The sequence below is a fragment of the Carcharhinus amblyrhynchos genome, unplaced genomic scaffold (assembly GCF_965287045.1).
Source record: "Carcharhinus amblyrhynchos unplaced genomic scaffold, sCarAmb.v2.hapA chromosome_114, whole genome shotgun sequence".
NCBI lineage: Eukaryota > Metazoa > Chordata > Chondrichthyes > Carcharhiniformes > Carcharhinidae > Carcharhinus > Carcharhinus amblyrhynchos.
Genome location: NW_027649854.1, coordinates 135,595 through 162,616, shown reverse-complemented (window position 1 = coordinate 162,616; position 27,022 = coordinate 135,595). Strand labels below are relative to the sequence as shown.

The following is a 27,022-nucleotide window of genomic DNA, read 5'->3' as shown; positions in this document are numbered from 1 at the left end:
CAAGTAGCGGTGGTTTTTTTTTCTTTTTTTTGAATTAGTTAGAAACCGGAAGTCGTCACTAGGACGCTTACCGGTATTTGTAGTTTTTTTCGAATCTCTGACCCTATAAATTGGCACAGAGAGGATACCCGATCCTCTACACGGGTAGAGAATCCCACCCTCCCACCTCCTCTAACCTAATTATAAGTGTGTGGGAAGTTTTTTTTTCTCTCTTTTTTCATTTCTGCTGGAAATTGTTTCAGAGATGGCAGTTCAGGCAGTAAGCTGCACCTCCTGCGGTATGTATGTGGTGAGGGACACCAGTAGTGTTTCTGCTGATTTTACCTGTAGGAAGTGTGTACGATTGCAGCTTCTGGAGGAGCGTGTTAAGGAGCTGGAGTTGGAATTGGAGGAACTCCGGATAATTCGGGAGGCTGAGGCGGACATCGATAGGAGTTATAAGGAGATAGTCACTCCTAGAAATGAGTCTTGGGTAACTGCCAGGAAGAGGGGAAAGAAGCATTTGGGGGGACAATCCCCTGGGACTGTTCCCCTCCAAAATAGGTTTTCTGTCCTGGAGGCTACAGTTGAGGAGGAATCAACTGGAGATAGCCAAAGGGAGCAGGTCTCTGGGGGTGAGCCTGTTGTGAAGGCTCAGGTGGTTAGGGGATGTAAAAGATTGGGCCTAGTGATTGGGGATTCCACAGTTAGGGGGACGGATAGGAGAGTCAGAAGTAATGGTAGGGACTCAGGGCTGGTGCGTTGCCTCCCAGGGGCTGGGGTCCGGGATGTTTCAGAGAGGGTGTTCAGGACTCTTAAGGGAGAGGGAGATCAACCCCAAGTCATAGTTCATGTGGGGACGCATGACATAGGGAGGTTAAGGGAAGGGGATATTAAGCAGAAATTTATGGAGTTGGGGTGGAAACTTAAGGCCAAGTCAGACAGAGTAGTTATCTCGGGACTCTTGCCTGTGCCACGGGATAGTTTAGAGCGGAACAGAGAGAGGGAAAGTTTGAACTGGTGGATGAGGGGATGGTGCAGGAGGGAGGGGTTCAGGTTCTTGAGCAAATGGGGCTCATTCTGGGGAAGGTGGGACCTCTACAGGAGTGATGGTCTACACCTGAATCAAAGGGGAACCAATATCTTGGGGGGAAAATTTGCAAAGGCTATGCAGGGGGGTTTAAACTGATTCAGAGGGGGGGTGGGATCCTGAGTAGCAGGGGTGAAAGTGAGGGGGGCATAGATGGGGACTGCAATGCACAGCATCGTGGGGGTGAAGCGGAGCAGGGTTTGAAATGCGTATACTTTAATGCGAGGAGTATTCATAGAACATAGAACATAGAACACTACAGCACAAACAGGCCCTTTGGCCCACAAGTTGCGCCAATCACATCAACACCTACCAATTTATAGACCTATCTAGAACCCCCAATCCCACTAAACCCCATATACTCATCCAGAAGTCTTTTAAAAGACCCCAGTGAGTTCGCCTCCACCACCACCGACGGCAGCCGATTCCACTCACTCACCACCCTCTGAGTGAAAAACTTACCCCTAACATCTCCTCTGTACTTGCCTCCCAGCACCTTAAATCTGTGTCCTCTCGTAGCGACCATTTCAACCCGGGGAAATAGCCTCTGAGAATCCACCCTATCTATTCCTCTCAACATTTTATAAACCTCTATCAGGTCGCCTCTCAACCTTCGTCTCTCCAAGGAGAAGAGTCCCAGCTCCCTCAACCTAACTTCATAAGGCATGCCTCCCAGTCCAGGCAACATCCTTGTAAATCTCCTCTGTACCCTTTCAATAGCTTCTACGTCTTTCCTATAGTGAGGTGACCAGAACTGCGCACAGTACGCCAAATGAGGCCTGACAAGGGTCTTATAAAGTTGCAGCATTACCTCCTGATTCCTAAACTCAATCCCTCGATTAATGAAGGCCAGTACACCATACGCCTTCTTGACCACCTCTTCCACCTGCGAGGCCGATTTAAGAGTCCTGTGGACCCGGACCCCAAGATCCTTCTGCTCTTCAACACTACTAAGACTCCTGCCCTTGATAGTGTACTCGTTCATCCCGTTGGTTCTGCCAAAGTGGACGACTACACATTTATTCGCGTTGAAGTCCATCTGCCACTTCTCCGCCCAGTCTTGCATCCTATTTATGTCCTGCTGCAACTTTTGACATCCTTCCAGACCATCCACAACACCACCGACCTTGGTGTCATCAGTGAACTTACTTACCCATCCCTCCACTTCCTCATCTAGGTCATTTATGAAAATGACAAACAGCAAGGGTCCTAGAACAGATCCCTGGGGCACTCCACTGGTGGCTGACCTCCATGCCGAAAAAGACCCATCCACAACCACTCTCTGCCTTCTGCAGGCAAGCCAGTTCTGAATCCACAAGGCCAAAGGCCCTTGGATCCCATGCCCTCTCACCTTCTCAATTATTCGCAATAAAATGGATGAACTTGCAACGTGGATCAGTACCTGGGACTTTAATGTTGTGGCCATTTCAGAGACATGGATAGAGCAGGGGCAGGAATGGTTGTTGCAGGTTCCGGGGTTCAAATGCTTCAGTCGGAGCAGAGAAGGAGGTAGAAGGGGAGGAGGGGTAGCATTATTAGTCAAGGATTGTATCACGGTGTCAGAGAGGAAGTTTGATGAGGACTTGTCTGTTGAGGTAGTATGGGCTGAGATTAGAAATAGGAGAGGGGAGGTCACCCTGTTGGGAGTCTTTTATAGACCTCCTAAAAGTTCTAGAGAGGTTGAGGGAAGGATTGCGGAGACGATCCTTGTTAGGAGTGAAAGTAATAGGGTAATTGTTATGGGGGACTTTAACTTTACTAATATTGATTGGAACAGCTATAGCTCTAGCTCATTAGAGGGGTCAGTTTTTGCACAAAGCGTGCAGGAAGGTTTTTTGACTCAGTATGTAGATAGGCCAACTAGAGGTGAGGCTATATTGGATTTGGTGCTGGGAAATGAGCCAGACCGGGTGCTAGACTTGGAAGTTGGTGTGCATTTTGGTGATAGTGACCACAATTCAGTTACGTTCACCTTAGTGATGGAAAGGGATAGGCATGAATCTCGGGTCAGTAGTTTTAGCTGGGGGAAGGGTAATTATGAGGCTATTAGGAGAGAATTAGGAAGCATAGGTTGGACTAGGAGACTACAGGGTCTGGGACGTCCGAAATGTGGAGTTTTTTCAAGGCGCAGCTACTGTGAGTCCTTGATATGTATGTCCCTGTCAGGCAAGGAGGAATTGGTCGAGCTAGGGAACCATGGTGCACTAAGAAAGTTGGTTCGCTCGTTAAAAAGAAAAAGGAGGCTTATGTCCGGATGAGACTTGAGGGCTCAGGTAGTGCACTGGAAAGCTTTAGATGGCTAGGAGGGAGTTAAAGAGTGAGTTAAGAAGGGCTAAAAGAGGACATGAGAAGACTTTGGCTGATAGGATTCTCCTTAATCCTAAGGCGTTCTATAGATATGTTGAGAACAGAAGGTTGGTTAGGGCAAGATTGGGGCCAGTTAGAGACAGCAATGGGAATTTGTGTGTGGAGCCGGAAGAGATTGGAGAGGCATTGAACCAATATTTTTCTTCGGTGTTCACGCAGGGGGACATAAATGTAGCTGTGGAGAACACTGGGTTACAGGGTTGTAAACTGGACAGTATTGCAGTTGATAAGGAGGATGTGCTAGATATTCTTGAGGGTTTGAAAATAGATAAGTCCCCTGGGCCGGACGGGATTTACCCTAGGATTCTCTGGGAGGCAAGAGAGGCGATTGCAGAGCCTCTGGCTCTGATCTTCAGGTCGTCGTTGGCCACAGGTATAGTGCCAGAGGATTGGAAGATAGCGAATGTTGTCCCATTGTTTAAGAAGGGGAACAGAGACTTCCCCGGGAATTATAGACCGGTGAGTCTTACTTCTGTTGTGGGTAAGGTTTTAGAAAAAATTATTAGGGATAGGATTTATAGTTATTTAGAGAGTAATGAATTGATTGGAGATAGTCAGCATGGTTTTATGGAGGGTAGGTTGTGCCTTACTAACCTTATTGAGTTTTTTGAGAAAGTGACCAAAGAGGTGGATGGGGGTAAGGCAGTTGACGTGGTATATATGGATTTTAGTAAGGCGTTTGATAAGGTTCACCATGGAAGGCTTCTGCAGAAAATGCAGATGTATGGGATTGAGGGTGATTTAGTTAATTGGATCAGGAATTGGCTGGTGGATAGGAGACAGAGGGTGGTGGTTGATGGTAAATATTCGTCATGGAGTTCAGTTACGAGCGGTGTGCCTCAGGGATCTGTTTTGGGGCCACTGCTGTTTGTAATTTTTATAAATGATCTGGATGAGGGTATAGTTGGGTGGATTAGTAAATTTGCTGATGACACCAAAGTCAGAGGTGTGGTAGATAGTGAGGAAGGGTGTCTTAGTTTACAGGGGGACTTGGACAAGTTGCAGAGCTGGGCCGAGAGGTGGCAGATGGAGTTTAATGTAGAAAAGTGTGAGGTAATTCACTTTGGCAGGAATAATGGATGTGTAGAGTATAGGGCTAATGGTAGGACTCTGAAAATTGTGGATGAACAGAGGGATCTAGGTGTATGTGTACATAGATCCCTGAAAGTTGGGAATCAAGTAGATAGGGTTGTTAGGAAGGCATACGGTGTCTTGACGTTTATTGGTAGGGGGATTGAATTTAGGAGCCGCAACGTCATGTTGCAACTGTACAAAACTCTGGTGCGGCTGCACTTGGAGTAGTGTGTGCAGTTCTGGTCCCCACATTATAGGAAGGATGTGGAGGCATTGGAGAGGGTGCAGGGGAGGTTTACCAGGATGTTGCCTGGTATGGAGGGGAGGTTCTGTGAGGAGAGACTGAGGGATTTGAGGTTGTTTTCGTTAGAAAGAAGGCGGCTAAGAGGGGACCTTATTGAAACATATAAGATGATTAGAGGTTTAGATAGGGTGGACAGTGATAGCCTTTTTCCTCGGATGGAGAAAGCTAGCACGAGGGGGCATAGCTTTAAATTAAGGGGTGGTAGTTATAGGACGGATGTCAGGGGTAGGTTCTTTACCCAGAGGGTGGTCAGGGATTGGAATGCCCTGCCTGCTGCAGTTGTAAATGCGCCTAGTTTGGGGGCGTTTAAGAGATCCGTGGATAGGTTTATGGATGGAAAGGGTTTGGTTTAGGTTAGAGGGTCATTGCTTTTTAACTGGTCGGCGCAACATCGTGGGCCGAAGGGCCTGTTCTGCGCTGTAATGTTCTATGTTCTATAGGGGGCATCGTTAGTAAGTTTGCAGATGACACCAAGATTGGTGGCATAGTGGACAGTGAAGAAAGGTATCTCCAATTGCAATGGGATCTTGATCAATTGGGCCAGTGGGCTGATGAATGGCAGACAGATTTAATTCAGACAAACGCGAGGTGATGCATTTTGGTCGATTGAAGTTGGAAATGATAGGTCTGTAGCAAGATTGATAAGTCACTGGGGCCAGATGGGATGTACCCCAGGTTACTGTGGGAGGTGAGGGAGGTGATTGCAGAGCCCCTGGCGATGATCTTTGCGTCATCAATGGAGATGGGAGAGGTTCCGGAGGATTGGAGGATTGCGGATGTGGTTCCTATTTTCAAGAAAGGGAACAGAGATAGCCCGGGAAATTACCGACCGGTGAGTCTGACCTCAGTGGTTGGTAAGTTGATGGAGAGGCTTCTGAGGGACAAGATTTATGAGCATTTGGAGAGGTTTAGCATGATCAGAAATAGTCAGCATGGTTTTGTCAAGGGCAGGTCGTGCCTTACGAGCCTAGTTGAGTTCTTCGAAAATGTGACTGAACACATTGACGAAGGAAGAGCAGTGGACATGGTGTACACGGACTTCAGCAAGGCGTTTGATAAGGACCCCATGCAAGACTTCTTGAGAAGGTGAGAGGGCATGGGATCCAAGGGGCTTTGGCCTTGTGGACCCAGGACTGGCTTGCCTGCAGAAGGCAGAGAGTGGTTGTGGATGGGTCTTTTTCTGCATGGAGGTCAGTCACCAGTGGAGTGCCCCAGGGATCTGTTCTAGGACCCTTGCTGTTTGTCATTTTCATAAATGACCTAGATGAAGAAGTGGAGGGATGGGTTAGTAAGTTCGCCAATGACACGAAGGTCGGTGGTGTTGTGGATGGTCTGGAAGGATGTCAGAAGTTGCAGCAGGACATAAATAGGATGCAAGACTGGGCGGAGAAGTGGCAGATGGACTTCAACGCGGATAAATGTGTAGTCGTCCATTTTGGCAGGACCAGTGGGATGAACGAGTCCACTATCAAGGGCAGGAGTCTTAGCAGTGTTGAAGAGCAGAAGGATCTTAGGGTCCGGGTCCACAGGACTCTTAAATCGGCCTCACAGGTGGAAGAGGTGGTCAAGAAGGCGTATGGTGTACTGGCCTTCATTAATCGAGGGATTGAGTTTAGGAATCGGGAGGTAATGCTGCAACTTTATAAGACCCTTGTCAGGCCCCACTTGGAGTACTGTGCACAGTTCTGGTCACCTCACTATAGGAAGGACGTAGAAGCTATTGAAAGGGTACAGAGGAGATTTACAAGGATGTTGCCTGGACTGGGAGGCATGCCTTATGAAGTTAGGTTGAGGGAGCTGGGACTCTTCTCCCTGGAGAGACGAAGGTTGAGAGGCAACCTGATAGAGGTTTATAAAATGTTGAGAGGAATAGATAGGGTGGATTCTCAGAGGCTATTTCCCCGGGTTGAAATGGTCGCTACGAGAGGACACAGATTTAAGGTGCTGGGAGGAAAGTACAGAAGTGACGTTAGGGGTAAGTTTTTCACTCAGAGGGTGGTGAGTGAATGGAATCGGCTGCCGTCAGTGGTGGTGGAGGCGAACTCGCTGGGGTCTTTTAAAAGACTTCTGGATGAGTATATGGGATTTAATGGGATTGGGGGTTATAGATAGGTCTATGGATTGGTAGGTATTGACGTGATCGGCGCAACTTGTGGGCCGATGGGCCTGTTTGTGCTGTAGTGTTCTATGTTCTATATGTTCTATGATATCAAATGATATCATCTGTAGTTGGGGAATAGTTAGAATCCATTCTTCAAGAAGCAACATCAGGACATCTGGAAAGTCAAACACAAGCATGGTTTTATGAAGGGCAAATCATGTTTGACTAACTTGCTAGAATTCTTCAAAGATGTAACAAGCAAGGTGGACAATGGGGACCCTGTAGACGTTGTATATCTACACTTCTGGAGGATGCCACACAAAATGTGAATACATAGGGTAAGATCACATGGGATTCAGAATACCAGGGAACCAGGAGAGAGCAGTCCCACCCAGCTGTACAACATATCATGTTCCCTCAACTGAGGAAGAGAGGAGACCCTCCCTCCTTCACTTTATCTCTTACTGCCTCCCTTGCTCACTCCCTCCCTCGCATTGCCAGATATGAATCATAGAACATTACAGCGCAGCACAGGCCCTTCAGCCCTCGATGTTGCGCTGACCAGTGGAACCAATCTAATGACCCTCTAACCTAAACTATTCCAATGTTATCCATATGTCTATCCACTGACCATTTGAATGCCCTTAAAGTTGGCAAGTTAAATGTCTGATGTCCTTGAGTGGCTGCTGCTTTTAGGGTTCAGATTGTGTCACAGAGAGGTGCAGGATTTATTTGGTGTGGGGTAACTCACCGTCACAGAGCTGCAGACTGCAGTACTCTGTCTCCACCATCGCTCCCTCGCAGTGTCTCCTGCCCAGCACTGCCACGGGCTCAGTGGGTGAACGGAATCTGCGTCTCAATCCAACATCACAACTCCTGCTACACAAACCCCAGGCTGTCCAGTGACTCCAAACACAGTCCACTGTAACAGGAGCACACAGGAAACAGTGGCAGAAACGCAGGAAACAGTGGCAGAAACGCAGGAAACAGCGGCAGAAACGCAGGAAACAGTGGCAGAAACGCAGGAAACAGCGGCAGAAACACAGGAAACAGTGGCAGAAACACAGGAAACAGCGGCAGAAACACAGGAAACAGTGGCAGAAACGCAGGAAACAGCGGCAGAAACACAGGAAACAGTGGCAGAAACACAGGAAACAGCGGCAGAAACACAGGAAACAGCGGCAGAAACACAGGAAACAGCGGCAGAAACACAGGAAACAGCGGCAGAAACACAGGAAACAGTGGCAGAAACACAGGAAACAGTGACCACTGCTGTGGCTCTGGAGTCACATGTAGGCCAGACCGGGTAAGGACGGCAGATTTCCTTCCCTAAAGGACATTGGTGACCCAGAAGGGTTTTTCTGACAGTCAACAATGGTTTCATGGTCACCCAAGGATTCTTAATTCTTAATGTTCATTGAATTCAAGTTTTACCAGGGATTTGAACCTGGTTACCCAGGACAGTACAAGCTCAGTGATAACATCACCACATTGCCCCTACCTCCCTTTGGAGGATGGGGAGACGGAGCAGGCTGGTGAGGGGATGATGAGAGAGAGACCTGTTTGGGGGGGTGGGAGGTGGATGGAGACATGGGGGGGTGGGTAAAGAGGAATCTTTAGAGGAGGGAAATGGGGTAGAGAGATGGAGTGAGGAGGTGAGCTGGGGAAAGGGAGGGATTTGGGGAAACAGGGTATTTCATGAGGTTGATTCTGGATATGGAGGGATTTTCTTATGAGAAGAGGTTGAGTAGGTTGGGTCTGAGCTCACTGGAGTTTAGAAGAATGAGAGGCGATCTTATTGAGACATATAGGGTGGGATTTTATGGAAATTCTCACCCGAGGTCAACAGACATTTTTGTTATCCACCCCTCATCCGCTCCTGGTATGGAGGGCATTAGCTATGAGGAGAGGTTGGAGAAACTTGGTTTGTTCTCAGTGAATGATGGAGGTTGAGGGGAGACCAGATAGAAGTCGACAAGATTATGAGAGGCATGGACAGAGTGGATAGTCAGAAGCTTCTTCCCAGAGTGGAAGAGTCAATTACTCGGGGTACACAGGTTTAAGGTGCGAGGGGCAAGGTTTAAAGGAGATGCACGAGACAGATTTTTTACACAGAGGGTGGTGGGTGCCTGGAACTCGCTGCCGGGGGAGGGAGTGGAAGCGGATACGATAGTGAGTTTTAAGGAGCGTCATGACAAATCCATGAATAGGATGGGAAAAGAGGGATATGGTCCCCGGAAGGATAGGGGGTTTAGTTCAGTCGGGGGCAGCATGGTCAGTGCAGGCTGGGAGGGGCCAAATTTTCTTTGTCCTTTGCTCCGATTCTGCAGCAAGCTGAAGGTAGTATTCCGGCAATCGGATTCTCAGGGGTTTGTCCGGGTCGATGCTGAGAGGTTGTTTCCCTGTGTGGAAGAGTCTGGGACCAGAGGACATCATCTCAGAGTTGGGGGGGGGCGGGGGATCACCCATCGGAGACAGAGATGGGGAGGGACTTCTTCTCAGAGGGCAGTGAATCTGTGGAATTCTTTCCTGCAGAGGGCTGTAGAGACTGGGTCGTTAAGGATGTCCCAGGCTGAGACAGACAGATATTTAATCAGGAAGGAAATCAAGGGTTATGGGGATAAGGCGGGAAAGCGGAGTTGAGGATTATCACATTCCATCAGTCATGATCCCATTGGATGGGAGAGCAGACGCGATGGGCCGAATGGCCTAATTCAGCTCCTATGTTTTATGATCTATGGTTCTATGGTCAGGCTGCTTTATAGACATTGGGGAAGGTGTGTTTTTCAGAATGTTACACTCAGTCATTACATACCTGCGCATGGTGTAGTTCCACATTCCATCTCTCCAAACTGACAGGTGCTGGAACCAAACAAAGTGTGAGTGAAGTCACGTCCATTTGGGAATTCCGAATCATTCACAGACGGGAAGCTGAGTGGGGGAATGGGAGGATCGTCGTTTGGGAGTCATGGCTCAGGTTGGGTTGGGATCGATTTGGGGTGTAGGGGAGGATCAGGAGGGATGCAGATTGCTGTCAATAATTCAGATCTGCTGAATCTGAGACTGTCTAAACTGCAAAGCCCCTGAAACCTGTCGCTGCAAATATCAGCTCAAAAACAGCAATCTGACTGACTCGACACTCACTTCAGAACCAAGTCTAGCTCGTTAGAGGGGTCAGTTTTTGTGCAAAGTGTGCAGGAAGGTTTTTTGACTCAGTATGTAGATAGGCCAACTAGAGGTGAGGCTATATTGGATTTGGTGCTGGGAAATGAGCCAGATCAGGTGTTGGATTTGGAAGTTGGTGTGCATTTTGGTGATAGTGACCACAATTCGGTTACGTTCACCTTAGTGATGGAAAGGGATAGGAATGAACCTCGGGCCAGTGGTTTTAGCTGGGGGAAGGGTAATTATGAGGCTATTAGGAGAGAATTAGGAAACATACGTTGGACTAGGAGATTACAGGGATTGGGAACGTCCGAAATGTGGAGTTTTTTCAAGGAGCAGCTACTGCGAGTCTGTGATAGGTACGTCCCTGTCAGGCAAGGTGGAATTGGTAGGGCTAGGGAACCGTGGTGCACCAAAAAAGTTGATTCGTTGGTTAAAAAGAAAAAGGAGGCTTATGTTCGGATGAGACGTGAGCACTCGGATAGTGCACTAGAGAGCTTTAGATTGGCTAGGAGGGAGTTGAAGAGCGAGCTAAGAAGGGCTAAAAGAGGGCATGAGAAGACTTTGGCTGATAGGGTTAAGGAGAATCCTAAGGCGTTCTATAGGTATGTCAAGAACAGAAGGTTGGTTAGGGCAAGGTTAGGGCCAGTTATAGACGGCAGAGGGAAGTTATGTGTGGAACCGGAGGAGATTGGTGAAGCATTGAACCAATATTTCTCTTCGGTGTTCACGCAGGGGGACATGGATATAGCTGAGGAGGACACTGGGTTGCAGGGGAGTAGAATTGACAGTGTTACAGTTGATAAGGAGGATGTGCTGGATATTCTGGAGGGTCTGAAAATAGATAAGTCCCCTGGTCCGGATGGGATTTACCCCAGGATTCTCCGGGAGGCAAGAGAAGTGATTGCAGAGCCTCTGGCTCTGATCTTCAGGTCGTCGTTGGCCTCTGGTATAGTACCAGATGATTGGAGGTTAGCGAATGTTGTCCCATTGTTTAAGAAGGGGAACAGAGACTTCCCCGGGAATTATAGACCGGTGAGTCTCACTTCTGTTGTGGGCAAGGTTTTGGAAAAAATTATTAGGGATAGGATTTATAGTTATTTGGAGAGTAATGAGTTGATTGGAGATAGTCAGCATGGTTTTGTGGCGGGTAGGTCGTGCCTTACTAACCTTATTGAGTTTTTTGAGAAAGTGACCAAAGAGGTGGATGGGGGTAAGGCAGTGGACGTGGTGTATATGGATTTTAGTAAGGCGTTTGATAAGGTTCACCATGGTAGGCTTCTGCACAAAATGCAGATGTATGGGATTGGGGGTGACCTAGGGAACTGGATTAGGAATTGGCTAGCGGATAGGAGACAGAGGGTAGTGGTTGACGGTAAATATTCATCATGGAGTTCGGTTACAAGTGGTGTGCCTCAGGGATCTGTGTTGGGGCCACTGCTGTTTGTGATTTTTATTAATGATCTGGATGAGGGTATAGTTGGGTGGATCAGTAAATTTGCTGATGACACCAAAGTCAGAGGTGTGGTAGATAGTGAGGAAGGGTGTCATAGTTTGCAGGAAGACTTAGACAGGTTGCAGAGCTGGGCCGAGAGGTGGCGGATGGAGTTTAATGCAGAGAAATGTGAGGTAATTCACTTTGGTAGGAATAACAGATGTGTTGAGTATAGGGCTAACGGGAAGACTTTGAATAGTGTGGAGGAGCAGAGGGATCTAGGTGTATGTGTACACAGATCCCTGAAAGTTGGGAATCAAGTAGATAAGGTTGTTAAGAAGGCATACAGTGTCTTGGCGTTTATTGGTAGGGGGATTGAATTTAGGAGTCGTAGCGTTATGTTGCAACTGTACACAACTCTGGTGCGGCCGCACTTGGAGTATTGTGTGCAGTTCTGGTCCCCACATTACAGGAAGAATGTGGAGGCTTTGGAGAGGGTGCAGAGGAGGTTTACCAGGATGTTGCCTGGTATGGAGGGGAGATCCTATGAGGAGAGGCTGAGGGATTTGGGGTTGTTTTCGCTGGAAAGAAGGCGGCTAAGAGGGGATCTTATTGAAACATATAAGATGATTAGAGGTTTAGATAGGGTGGATAGTGATAGCCTTTTTCCTCTGATGGAAAAATCTAGCACGAGGGGGCATGGCTTTAAACTAAGGGGGGGTAGTTATAGGACAGATGTCAGGGGTAGGTTCTTTACCCAGAGGGTGGTGAGGGATTGGAATGCCCTGCCTGCTGCAGTTGTAAATGCGCCTAGTTTGGGGGCGTTTAAAAGGTCTGTGGACAGGTTTATGGACGAGAAGGGATTGGTTTAGGTTAGTGGGTCATTGTTGTTGTTTTTTTTTAACTGGTCGGCGCAACATCGTGGGCCGAAGGGCCTGTTCTGCACTGTAATGTTCTATGTTCTATGTTCTAAGTCAGAAAATGTGGGATTACACTCACCAGGATAGAAGGTCATTTACTCTGGGGAGACCATTCAGGACTGAGATGGTGAGAAGTTTCTTCACTGAGAGGGTAGTGAGGTACAGCACGGGATTACCTTAGTTTAAGAAGGGTAGCAAGAATAATCCAGGTAATTACAGGCCGGTGAGCCTCAAATCAGTGGCAGGGAAATTACTGGAGGGGAATCTTCAAGACAGGATTTATTCCCACTTGGAAATAAATGGATGTATTAGTGAGAGTCAACATGGTTTTGTGAAGGGGAGGTCGTGTCTCACGAACTTGATTGAGTTTTTCAAGGAAGTGATGAAGATGATTGATGAGGGTAGGGCAGTGGATGTTGTCTACATGGACTTCAATAAGGCCTTTGACAGGGTCCCTCATGGCAGACTGGTGCAGAAGGTGAAGTCGCAGTGGGATCAGAGGTGAGCTGGCAAGGTGGATACAAAACTGGCTCGGTCAAAGAAGACAGAGGGTAGCAGTGGAAGGGTGTGTTTCTGAATGGAGGGCTGTGACAAGTGGTGTTCCTCAGGGATCAGTGCTGGGACCTTTGCTGTTTGTAATATATATAAATGATTTGGAGGAAAATGTAACTGGATTGATTAGTAAGTTTGCGGATGACACAAAGGTTGGTGGATTTGCGGATAGCAATGAGGACCATCAGAGGATACAGCAGGATACAGATCAGTTGGAAACTTGGCAGGAGAGATGGCAGATGGAGCTTAATCCAGACAAATGTGAGGTAATGCATTTTGGAAGGTTTAATACAGATAGGAAACATACAGTAAATGGCAGAACCCTTAAGAGTATCGATAGGCAGAGGGATCTGGGTGTACAGGTACACATAAGAACATAAGAACATAAGAAATAGGAGCAGGAGTAGGCCATCTAGCCCTTCGAGCCTGCCCCGCCATTCAATAAGATCATGGCTGATCTGTCGTGGCTCAGTTCCACTTTCCCGCCCTCTCCCCATAACCCTTAATCCCCTCTCTTATCAAGAACCCATCAACCCGCTTCTTAAAAATATTTAGCGAGGCAGCCTCCACCACTTCAACGGGCAGAGAATTCCAGAGATTCACCACCCTTTGAGTGAAGAAGTTCCTCCTCAACTCCGTTCTAAACCGCCTCCCCCTTATCTTGAGGCTGTGCCCCCTAGTCCTACTGTCTTTTTTGAGCGGGAAGGTCACTGAAAGTGGCAATGCAAGTGGAGAAGGTAGTCAAGTAGGCACACAGCATGCTTGCCTTCATCGCCCGGGGTATTGAGTTTAAAAATTGGCAAGTCATGTTGCAGCATTATAAAACTTTAGTGAGGCTGCACTTGGAATATAGTGTTCAATTCTGGTCGCCACACTACCAGGAGGATGTGGAGGCTTTGGAGAAGGTACAGAAAAGATTTACCAGGATGTTGCCTGGTATGGAGGGCATTAGCTATGAGGAGAGGTTGGAGAAACTTGTTCTCACTGGAGTGACGGAAGTTGAGGGGAGACCTGATAGAAGTCTCCAAGATTATGAGAGGCATGGACAGAGTGGATAGTCAGAAGTTTTTCCCAGGGTGGAAGAGCCAATTACTAGGGGACACAGCTTTAAGGTGTGAGGGGCAAGGTTTACAGGAGATGTACCAGGCAGATTTTTTTACACAGAGAGTAATGGGTACCTGGAACTCATTGCTGGGGGAGGTAGTGGAAGTGGATACGATACTGACTTTTAAGGGGCGTCTTGACAAGTACATGAATAGGATGGGAATAGAGGGATATGGTCCCCGGAAGGGTAGGAGGTTTTAGTTCAGTCAGGCAGCATGGTTGGTGCAGGCTTGGAGGGGCTGAAGGACCTGTTCCTGTGCTGGAATTTTCGTTGCACTTTGTTTCTTTGTTCTTTGAAATGTGGAATTCTCTGTGACTGAAGGTTGTGGACGTTGTCACTGAATGCATTCAGGATCAAGATAGATAATGTTTTAGTTTTTAACGGCATCAAGGATATTGGGAAGAAAGTGGGAATATGGCATTCAGGCAGCAGACTCGAAGGACTCCAACATCTAACACTGTGCTGTCCCTGTCCTGGGAGGGTTTGATGGGGGACAATGTAGAGGGAGCTTTACTCTGTATCTAACCCCGTCCTGTACCTGTCCTGGGAGTGTTTGATGGGGACAGTGTAGAGGGAGCTTTACTCTGTATCTAACCCCGTGCTGTACCTGTCCTGGGAGTGTTTGATGGGGACAGTGTAGAGGGAGCTTTACTCTGTATCTAACCCCGTGCTGTACCTGTCCTGGGAGTGTTTGATGGGGACAGTGTAGAGGGAGCTTTACTCTGTATCTAACCCCGTGCTGTACCTGTCCTGGGAGTGTTTGATGGGGACAGTGTAGAGGGAGCTTTACTCTGTATCCAACCCCGTGCTGTACCTGTCCTGGGAGTGTTTGATGGGGGACAGTGTAGAGGGAGCTTTACTCTGTATCTAAACCCATGCTGTACCTGTCCTGGGAGTGTTTGATGGGGACAGTGTAGAGGGAGCTTTACTCTGTATCTAACCCCGTGCTGTACCTGTCCTGGGAGTGTTTGATGGGGGACAGTGTAGAGCGAGCTTTAGTCTGTATTTAACCCCGTGCTGTACCTGTCCTGGGAGTGTTTGATGGGGGGACAGTGCAGAGAGAGCTTTACTCTGTATCTAACCCCATGCTGTACCTGTCCTGGGAGTGTTTGATGGGGACAGTGTAGAGGGAGCTTTACTCTGTATCTAACCCCGTGCTGTACCTGTCCTGGGAGTGTTTGATGGGGGACAGTGTAGAGGGAGCTTTACTCTGTATTTAACCCCGTGCTGTACCTGTCCTGGGAGTGTTTGATGGGGGGACGGTGCAGAGGGAGCTTTACTCTGTATCTAACCCCGTGCTGTACCTGTCCTGGGAGTGTTTGAAGGGGAAGGTGCAGAGGGAGATTTACTCTGTATCTAACCCCGTGCTGTACCTGTCCTGGGAGTGTTTGAAGGGGATGGTGCAGAGGGAGATTTACTCTGTATCTAACCCCGTGCTGTACCTGTCCTGGGAGTGTTTGATGGGGGATATTGTAGAGGGATGTTGTAGAGTTCAGTTCAGGTCACCTCACTGAGGGGGATAGATAGAGTGAACATACAGAGACTATTTCCTCAGGTGGATATAGCTGTTACTAGGGGGCATAACTATAAGGTTCATGGTGGGAGATATAGGAGGGATGTCCAAGGTAGATTCTTCACTCAGAGAGTGGTTGGGGTGTGGAATACACTGCCTGCTGTGATAGTGGAGTCGGACACTTTAGGAACTTTCAAGCGGTTATTGGATAGGCACATGGAGCACTCCAGAATGATAGGGAGTGGGATAGCTTGATCTTGGGTTTGGATGTAGCTTGGCACAACATTGAGGGGTGAAGGGCCTGTACTGTGCTGTAATGTTCTATGTTCTATGAATTAAGGGTTATGGTGAGCGGGCGGGTGAGTGGAGCCGAATCCACAAAAAGATCAGCCATGATTTTATTGAATGGCGGAGCAGGCTTGAGGGGCCGAATGGCCGACTCCTGCTCCTGGTTCTTATGTTCTTATTTATGTTCCCCCCATATCCCTCAATCCCTTTTAGCCCCAATAGCTACAATTAATTTATTCTTGAATTCAGACAATGTTTTGGCCTCAACTCCTTTCTGTGGGAGTGAATTCCACACATTCACCACCCTCTGGGTGAAGAAATTTCTCCTCACCTCAGTTCTAAAACTTTTACCCCTTATCCTCAAACTATGATCCCAAGTTCTGGATTCCCCCACCATCGGGAGCATTCTTTCTGAATCTACCCTGTCTAACCCTGTTAGAATTTTATAAGTTTCTATCAGATCCCCTCTCACTCTTCTAAACTCCAGTGAATATAATCCGAACCAACTTAGTCTCTCCTCATCTGACAGACCTGCCAACCCAGGAATCAGCCTGGAAAACCTTCGCTGTGCTCCCTCTATAGCAAGGACATCCTTCCTCAGATAAGGATACCAAAACTGTACACAATACTCCAGGTGTGGCCTCACCAACACCCTGCACAATTGCAGTAAAACATCCCTATCCCTAAACTCAAATCCTCTCGCTATGAAGGCCAACATACCACTTTCCTTCTTTACTGCCTGCTATACCTGCATCGTGCCATAGTAAATTCTCCCTCAGTGTACCTGAACAGGTGCTGGAGTGTAGTGATTCAGGGGGTTTTCACAGTAACTTCATTGCAATGTAAATGTAAGCCTACTTCTGACACTAATAAATAAACTTAAAACTTGATTTAGTTTTTCCAAAGTTGAGCATAATTGTTGTTGCTGTGGAACGGTCAGTAACAGCAATCACAGGGAACCCTCTGTCTCTGAAGATTGAAATTCCACAAGCAGAACCTACAGATTGAAGCCTTAGAACATAGAACATTACAGCACAAACAGACCCTTCGGCCCACAAGTTGCACCGATCATATCCATACCTACCAGGCCATAGAACTATCTGTAACTTCCAATGCCATTAGATCCCATATACTCATCCAGAAGTCTTTTAAAAGACTCCAGCGAGTTCGCCTCTACCACCACCGACGGCAGCCGATTCCACTCACTCACCACCCTCTCAGTGAAAAACTTACCCCTAACATCCCCTCTGTACTTGCTTCCCAGCACCTTAAACCTGTGTCCTCTCATAGCGACCATTTCAGCCCTGGGAAATAGCCTCCGAGAGTCCACCCTATCTATTCCTCTCAACATTTTATAAACCTCTATCAGGTCGCCTCTCAACCTTCGTCTCTCCAGGGAGAAGAGACCTAGCTCCCTCAACCTATCTTCATAAGGCATGCCTCCAAATCCATCCTTGTAAATCTCCTCTGCACCCTCTCAATAGCTTCCACATCCTTCCTGTAGTGAGGTGACCAGAACTGCGCACAGTACTCCAAGTGGGGTCTGACAAGGGTCTTATTACCTCCCAACTCCTAAACTCAATCCCTCGATTAATGTAGGCCAGTACACCATATGCCTTCTTGACCACATCCTCCACCTGCGAAGCCGATTTAAGAGTCCTATGGACCCGGACCCCAAGGTCCTTCTGCTCCTCAACACAGCTAAGACTCCTACCCTTGATATTGTACTCCTTCATCCCGTTGGACCTGCCAAAATGGACCACTACACATTTATCCGCATTGAAGTCCATCTGCCACGTTTCCTCCCAGTCTTGCATCCTATCTATGTCACACTGCAACTTCTGACATCCCTCCAGACTATCCACAACACCAGCAACCTTCATATCGAAACCTTTAACCCAAACATTCAGAATTCCAGACTAACAAATCAATTTGGAGTAATTCAACACCTCGGGTCAATCTCAGAACTGTGAACTTTGGAGGGAAAGGTTCCTAAGATTCAGAATATTTTCAGATGAGACAAGAAGGCAAAAGCAGAGTGGGTTAATACATTGCTTTACCTGATAGGTCAGAACACTGATTAAACAAGACAGAACTCAGAGATCCTGGGACAGATCACTGATAGTAGCTGATGATTTCAGACTATTTCTGTAACTAATCTAGTTCAGTTTCTGGTCAATGGTAACCACCAGAACGTCGATGGTGGAGGATTGCGTGATGGTAATGCCATTGAGTGTCAAGGGGAGATGTTAAATTGTCTGTTACTGGGGTGCAGGGAGGCAGACATGGGACCATTAGTAGAGAGAACACAGCAACTGAGCTGTTTCTGACAAAGTACGTACCAGTTATTGCAGAGATCTTTGTGCAGAGTGTAACCGGGAGGATACCAGTGACCCTGATAATAACAGTTACAATGCTGCATTGGAACACAGGAGTCATTCTGAAGGAAGTGACCCTCTGTGCAGTAACAGCCTTCATAACAATGTGTGGTACATTCAACACTCGCTGTCAGCTCCAGACATCTGCGAGGACACGGGCCACCGGATTGAAGACATTGTTCCACAGTGAGATAGACCATCCCCTCCGGACAAGTCTCTGACAAGCAAACAGTTCCAGAGTTACAGATTACAGCAGACACAGCGCAGGAGTCCAGGGTTCTTGGGAAAGTGAACACCCTACCGCGACCACCGCCTCCCCACCCCCACTCCCCCAGGCCACACCGACCTCCCCACAACCTCCCCTCCCCGGGGAGACTGACACACCCCTACCTCCCTCCTGAGGACAATGACATGCGCCCCCCCTCCCCCACAGGGAGACTGATACACACCACCCCCACCCCGGGGAGACTGACACACAGCACTCCCACCCCGGGGAGACTGACACGCATCCCCTCCACCCCGGGGAGACTGACATGCATCCCCTCCACCCCGGGGAGACTCATACGCATCCCCTCCACCCCGGGGAGACTCATACGCATCCCCCCCACCCCGGGGAGACTGACATGCATCCCCTCCACCCCGGGGAGACTCATACGCATCCCCCCCACCCCGGGGAGACTCATACGCATCCCCCCCACCCCGGGGAGACTCATACACATCCCCCCCACCCCGGGGAGACTCATACACATCCCCCCCACCCCGGGGAGACTCATACACATCCCCCCCACCCCGGGGAGACTCATACACATCCCCCCCATCCCGGGGAGACTCATACACACCAACCCACTCCCCCCACTCCAATATACACAAAAATGATAGGAAGCTGCTGGAGGGTGGGGATAAGTTCAGACAGATAGAGGGGTGGGTGAAAATATCAGGATGGATGACAGGTCCTCACCTGTATGACAGGGTGCGACAGAATGGACACAGACAGAGTGTTTCCTCCTGGAATGGATTTATGAACATTTAGAGAAGTTTAGAATGATCAGAAATAGTCAGCACGGCTTTGTCAAGGGCAGGCCGTGCCTTACGAGCCTAGTTGAATACTTTGAAAATGTGACTGAACACGTTGACGAAGGAAGAGCGGTGGATGTGGTTTACATGGACTTCAGCAAGGCATTTGATAAGGTCCCCCATGCAAGACTTCTTGAGGAGGTGAGAGGGCATGGGATCCAAGGGGCTTCGGCCTTGTGGATCCAGAACTGGCTTGCCTGCAGAAGGCAGAGAGTGGTTGTGGATGGGTCTTTTTCGGCATGGAGGTCAGCCACCAGTGGAGTGCCCCAGGGATCTGTTCTAGGACCCTTGCTGTTTGTCATTTTCATAAATGACCTGGATGAGGAAGTGGAGGGGTAGGTTATTAAGTTCGCTGACGATACGAAGGTTGGTGGTGTTGTGGACAGTCTGGAGGGATGTCAGAAGTTGCACCATGTCATAGATAGGATGCAAGACTGGATGGAGAAGTGGCAGATGGACTTCAACGCGGATAAATGTGTAGTGGTCCATTTTGGCAGGACCAATGGGATGCAGGAGTACAATATCAAGGGTAGGAGTCTTAGCAGTGTTGACAAGCAGAAAGATCTTGGTGCGGGTCCATAGGACTCTTAAATCGGCCTCACAGGTGGAGGATGTGGTCAAGAAGGCGTATGGTGTACTGGCCTTCATTAATCGAGGGATTGAGTTTAAGAGTCAAGAGGTAATGCTGCAACTTTATAAGACCCTTGTCAGACCCCACTTGGAGTACTGTGCGCAGTTCTGGTCGCCTCACTATAGGAAGGATGTGGAAGCTATTGAGAGGGTGCAGAGGAGATTTACAAGGATGTTGCCTGGATTGGGAGGCATGCCTTCTAAAGATAGGTTGAGGGAGCTGGGACTCTTCTGGGAAATACGAAGACATCAGGAAGATAATTGGACAAATAAACTGGAAGGAGGCGTTCTTGGGGAAAAGTACCGAAGGAAGGTGGCGGATATTCAAGGAATGTTTGTCTGGAGCTCTGCACAACAACGTTCCGAAGAGACAGGGAGGTTTTGGTAAGTCGCGGGAACCGTGGTGCACGAAGGCTGTGGTGAACCTAGTCAGGAGGGAAAGGAAGGTGTACAAAAGGTTCAGGGAGCTAGGAGATGTTAAGGATCTTGAGGAGTATAAGGATTGTAGAAAGGAGCTTAAAAGGGAAATTAGGAGAGCCAGAAGGGGTCATGAGAAGGCCTTGGCGGGTAAGATTAAGGAGAATCCCAAGGCCTTCTATAAATATGTGAAAGATAAAAGGATGAGAAGAGAAGGGATAGGACCTATAAAAGGTGAAGGGGGAAAGGTCTGTGTGGAACTAGAAGAAATGGCAGAGGTGCTTAATGAGTACTTTGCCTCAGTATTCACGGTGGAAACTGATCTGGGAGATTTTGCTACAGATTTGCAGATGGAAAAGATTGAGTATGTGGATATTAAGGAAGAGGATGTGTTAGAACTTTTGAATTCTATCAAGATAGATAAGTCACCGGGACCAGATGGGATGTACCCCAGGATACTGTGGGAGGTGATTGCAGAGCCCCTGGCGATGATCTTTGCGTCGTCAATGGAGACGGGAGAGGTTCCGGAAGATTGGAGGATTGTGGATGTGGTTCCTATTTTCAAGAAAGGGAACAGAGATAGCCCGGGAAATTACCGACCGGTGAGTCTGACCTCAGTGGTTGGTAAGCTGATGGAGAGGCTTCTGAGGGACAAGATTTATGAGCATTTGGAGAGGTTTAGCATGATCAGAAATAGTCAGCATGGTTTTGTCAAGGGCAGGTCGTGCCTTACGAGCCTAGTTGAGTTCTTCGAAAATGTGACTGAACACATTGACGAAGGAAGTGCAGTGGACGTGGTGTACATGGACTTCAGCAAGGCGTTTGATAAGGTCCCCCATGCAAGACTTCTTGAGAAGGTGAGAGGGCATGGGGTCCAAGGGGCTTTGGCCTTGTGGATCCAGAACTGGCTTGCCTGCAGAAGGCAGAGAGTGGTTGTGGATGGGTCTTTTTCTGCATGGAGGTCAGTCACCAGTGGAGTGCCCCAGGGATCTGTTCGAGGACCCTTGCTGTTTGTCATTTTCATAAATGACCTAGATGAGGAAGTGGAGGGATGGGTTAGTAAGTTCGCCGATGACACGAAGGTCGGTGGTGTTGTGGATGGTCTGGAAGGATGTCAGAAGTTGCAGGAGGACATAAATAGGATGCAGGACTGGGCGGAGAAGTGGCAGATGGACTTCAACGCGGATAAATGTGTAGTCGTCCATTTTGGCAGGACCAATGGGATGAACGAGTACACTATCAAGGGCAGGAGTCTTAGTAGTCTTGAAGAACAGAAGGATCTTGGGGTCCGGGTCCATAGGACTCTTAAATCGGCCTCGCAGGTGGAGGATGTGGTCAAGAAGGCATATGGTGTACTGGCCTTCATTAATCGAGGGATTGAGTTTAGGAGTCGGGAGGTAATGCTGCAACTTTATAAGACCCTTGTCAGGCCTCATTTGGCGTACTGTGCGCAGTTCTGGTCGCCTCACTATAGGAAAGACGTAGAAGCTATTGAAAGGGTACAGAGGAGATTTACAAGGATGTTGCCTGGACTGGGAGGCATGCCTTATGAAGTTAGGTTGAGGGAGCTGGGACTCTTCTCCCTGGAGAGACGAAGGTTGAGAGGCGACCTGATAGAGGTTTACAAAATGTTGAGAGGAATAGATAGGGTGGATTCTCAGAGGCTATTTCCCCGGGTTGAAATGGTCGCTATGAGAGGACACAGATTTAAGGTGCGGGGAGGCAAGTACAGAAGTGATGTTAGGGGTAAGTTTTTCACTCAGAGGGTGGTGAGTGAATGGAATCGGCTGCCGTCAGTGGTGGTGGAGGCGAACTCGCTGGGGTCTTTTAAAAGATTTCTGGATGAGTATATGGGGTTTAATGGGATTGGGGGTTATAGATAGGTATTGATGTGATCGGCGCAACTCGTGGGCCGAAGGGCCTGTTTGTGCTGTAGTGTTCTATGTTCTCCCTGGAGAGACAAACGTTTGAGGCGACCTGATAGAGGTTTATAAAATGTTGAGAGGAACAGATAGGGTGGATTCTCAGAGGCTATTTCCCAGGGCTGAAATGGTCGCTACGAGAGGACACAGATTTAAGGTGCTGGGGAGTAGGCACAGAGGAGATGTTAGGGGTAATTTTTTCACTCAGAGGGTGGTGAGTGAGTGGAATCGGCTGCCGTCGGTGGTGGTAGAGGCGAACTCACTGGGGTCTTTTAAAAGACTTCTGGATGAGTACATGGGATTTAATGGGATTGAGAGATATAGATAGGCCTGGTAGGTATGGATATGATCGGTGCAACTTGTGGGCCGAAGGGTCTGTTTGTGCTGTAGTGTTCTATGTTCTAACTCACAGCTGTCAATATCAACGAATCCCCAAGAAATCCAATCAGGAATTCAGAAGAAACTTCTTTATCTGGGGAGTGGGGAGAATGTGGGACTCGCTCCCAGCGGGATTGAGGGAGAATGTGGGACTCGCTCCCAGCGGGATTGAGGGAGAATGTGGGACTCGCTCCCACAGGGATTGAGGGAGAATGTGGGACTCGCTCCCACAGGGATTGAGGAAGAATGTGGGACTCGCTCCCACAGGGATTGAGGGAGAATGTGGGACTCGCTCCCACAGGGATTGAGGGAGAATGTGGGACTCGCTCCCACAGGGATTGAGGGAGAATGTGGGACTCGCTCCCACAGGGATTGAGGGAGAATGTGGGACTCGCTCCCACAGGGATTGAGGGAGAATGTGGGACTCGCTCCCACAGGGATTGAGGGAGAATGTGGGACTCGCTCCCACTGGGAGTGGGGGAGAATGTGGGACTCACTCCCAGCGGGATTGAGGGAGAATGTGGGACTCGCTCCCACAGGGATTGAGGGAGAATGTGGGACTCGCTCCCACAGGGATTGAGGGAGAATGTGGGACTCGCTCCCACAGGGATTGAGGGAGAATGTGGGACTCGCTCCCACTGGGATTGAGGGAGAATGTGGGACTCGCTCCCACTGGGATTGAGGGAGAATGTGGGACTCGCTCCCACTGGGATTGAGGGAGAATGTGGGACTCGCTCCCAGCGGGATTGAGGGAGAATGTGGGACTCGCTCCCACTGGGAGTGGGGGAGAATGTGAGGTTCACACCCACATGAGTGGGGGAGAATGTTGGGCTCGCTCCCATGGGGAATGGGGAGAATGTGGGACTCACTTCGATGGGAAGTGGAGGAAAATGTGGGTCTCACTCCCACAGGGTTAATGTGGAACCTGATCCCACAGGGATTGGGGAGAATGTTGGACTCACTCCCATGGGGAGTGAGGGAGAATGTGGGACTTAATGGCACTAAAGTCAGAGGAGTTGTAGACAGTGAGGATGGATGTTACAGTTTGCAGAGGGACATAGATAAGCTGCAGAGCTGGGCCAAGAGGTGGCAAATGGAGTTTAGTGCGGAAAAATGTGAGGTGATTCACTTTGGTAAGAGTAACAGGAGTACAGAATGTAGGGCTAATGGAAGGACTCTTAGTAGTGTCGACGAGCAGAGAGATCTCGGTGTACATGTGCATAGATCCCTGAAAGTTGGCCACACAGGTTGATAAGGTTGTTAAGAAGGCGTACGGTGTGTTAGCTTTTATTGGTAGATTGAATTTCGGAGCCATGAGATCATGTTACAACTGTACAAAACTCTGGTGCGGCCGCACTTGGAGTATTGCGTACAGTTCTGGTCGCCGCATTACAATGAAGATGTGGAGGCATTGGAAAGGGTGCAGAGGAGGTTTACCAGGATGTTGCCTGGTATGGTGGGAAGGTCTTATGAGGAAAGGCTGAGAGACTTGAGGTCGTTTTCATTAGAGAGAAGGTTAAGAGGTGACTTAATTGAGGCATACAAGATGATCAAAGGATTGGATAGTGGGAGCCTTTTTCCTCGGATGGTGATGGCTAACACAAGGGGACATAGCTTTAAATTAAGGGGTGGTAATTATAGGACGGATATCAGAGGTAGGTTCTTTACTCAGGGGGTAGTCAGGTCGTGGAATGCCCTGCCTGCAGCAGTTGTGGACTCGCCAACTTTAAGGGCGTTCAAATGGTCAGTGGATAGGCATATGGATAACATTGGAATAGTTTAGGATAGAGGGTCATTAGATTGGTTCCACTGGTCGGCGCAACATCGAGGGCCGAAGGGCCTGTACTGCGCTGGAATGTTCTATGTTCTATATGCTCCCACAGGGAGTGCGGAAAATGTGGGTCTCACTCCCATGGGGAGTGGGGGAGTGTGGGACTCACTCCCACGGTGAGTGGGGAAGAATATGGGACTCACTTACACAGGGAGTGGGAAGAATGCGGGACTCACTCCCACAAGGAGTGGGGAGAATGTGGTACTCAGTCCCTTGGGGAGTGGGGAGAATGTGGGACTCGGTCCCACGGGGAGTGGGGGAGAATGTGGGACTCGGTCCCACGGGGAGTGGGGGAGAATGTGGGACTTGTTCCCACGGGGAGTGGGGAGAATGTGGGACTCGCTCCCAGGGGGAGTGGGGAGAATGTGGGACTTGTTCCCATGGGGAGTGGGGGAGAATGTGGGACTCGCTCCCAGGGGGAGTGGGGAGAATGTGGGACTTGTTCCCATGGGGAGTGGGGGAGAATGTGGGACTCAGTCCCATGGGGAGTGGGGAGAATGTGGGACTCGCTCCCAGGGGGAGTGGGGAGAATGTGGGACTCAGTCCCATGGGGAGTGGGGAGAATGTGGGACTCATTTACACAGGGGGAGGGTGAAGTGAATAGCAACATTGGATTCCTAATGGTGAATGTGTGGCATTCACTCCCACAGAATGCAGTTGATGCCAAAACTTTGTCTAATTTCAGGAAGAAATTAGAGTTTGCTCTTGGGGCTAAAGAGATCGAGGATATGGGGCGGGGGGGGGATCGGGATACTGAATTCGATGATCAGCAGTGATCAAAATGAATGGCAGAACAGGGTCAAAGGGCTGAATGGCCTCCTCCTGCTCCTTTTTGAATGTATGTATTAATGTCTAAATCATGAATTTGTCTCTCATTACACTGTGGTCTGGAAAGCCCTGGAAACAGGTTCCATCGGAAAGCTCAAAAGCAGCCCGGGGAATGAAGTCAATCAGATAGAATGTTTATAGAGCTAGTACAGGCAAGACGGACTGAAAGGCCTCCCTTCTATGAATCTGAAACCAATTAACACAGAAACATCTTGAAATAAATGCAAGCTGTCCTTACGATCACATAGTTCTGTATTACAGTCACGAGTTTGAACGTGGGGCCCTCCACAGTCACTCGCTCCAAGGCCGGACACGGGATTGCTGCAGGTTCGATGTCTGGACTGGACACCAGAGTTACACAGAGAACTGCACTCAGACCAGAGACTCCAGGAACTCCAGACGCCAAACACTGGAAAACAATAACCCCCATAAACACAGAACGACACGCAGTGCAAGAGAGAGTAACAGAGGGCAACACAAGGCAACTTAGTTTGAGTACTTTAGAGGGGTCAGTTTTTGTCCAATGTGTGCAGGAAGGTTTCCTGACACAGTATGTAGATAGGCCAACAAGAGGTGAGGCCACATTGGATTTGGTACTGGGTAATGAACCAGACCAAGTGTTAGAACATAAGAACATAAGAAATAGGAGCAGGAGTAGGCCATCTAGCCCTTCGAGCCTGCCCCGCCATTCAATAAGATCATGGCTGATCTGTCATGGCTCAGTTCCACCTTCCCGCCCTCTCCCCACAACCCTTAATCCCCTCTCTTATCAAAAACCCATCAACCCGCGTCTTAAATATATTTAGCGAGGCAGCCTCCACCACTTCAACGGGCAGAAAATTCCAGAGATTCACCACCCTTTGAGTGAAGAAGTTCCTCCTCAACTCCATTCTAAACCGCCCCCCCCTTTATCTTGAGGCTGTGCCCCCTAGTCCTACTATCCTTTCTGAGCGGGAAGAGCCTCTCCACCTCTATCCTATCCATCCCATTCATCATCTTATACGTCTCAATGAGATCTCCCCTCATTCCTCTAAACTCTAACGAGTACAAGCCTAGTTTATTCAGCCTCTCCTCATAGCTCAACCCCCTCAACTCTGGTATCAGCCTAGTAAACCTCCTCTGCACTCCCTCCAAGGCCAAAATATCTTTGCGCAGGTGCGGCGCCCAAAACTGCACACAGTACTCCAGCTGCAGCCTCACCAATGCCCTATACAGCTGCAGCAAGACCTCCCTACTTTTATATTCAATCCCCCTCGCTATGAAGGCCAGCATCCCATTCGCCTTCCTGACCACCTGCTGCACCTGCAAGCTGGGTTTTTGCGACTCGTGCACAAGGACCCCGAGGTCCCTCTGCACCGTCGCATGCTGCAGTTTTTCGCCCCGTAAGTAATAGTCCTTCCTACCATTATTCCTACCAAAGTGGACCACCTCACACTTGCCAACATTAAATTCCATTTGCCATTTCCTGGCCCATTCGCCCAGCCTATCTAGATCCTTCTGCAGACTCTCCACACCCTCCGCACAATTTGCTGTTCCACCAATCTTGCTGTCGTCAGCAAATTTCGACACCCTACACTCGGTTCCCTTCTCCAGATCATCTATATAAATGGTAAAAAGCTGAGGCCCCAGCACCGACCCCTGGGGCACTCCACTAGTCACCATCCGCCAATC

At 48.9% G+C, this 27,022-nt stretch overlaps 1 protein-coding gene across 1 annotated transcript in view; it reads right to left on the bottom strand.

The window, feature by feature from the left end:
- The window catches only part of sspo (SCO-spondin), a gene marked incomplete at its 5' end in the record, with an annotated part of 592,643 nt that overhangs the window by 430,504 nt on the left and 135,117 nt on the right, over window positions 1-27,022 (bottom strand). Inside the window, 4 exons of the mRNA XM_080183006.1 lie at window positions 7,667-7,837; window positions 9,731-9,777; window positions 18,236-18,488; window positions 25,590-25,760. Of these exons, the coding sequence (XP_080039132.1) occupies window positions 7,667-7,837; window positions 9,731-9,777; window positions 18,236-18,488; window positions 25,590-25,760 (642 nt within the window). The remainder of the gene's footprint in view (window positions 1-7,666; window positions 7,838-9,730; window positions 9,778-18,235; window positions 18,489-25,589; window positions 25,761-27,022) is intronic.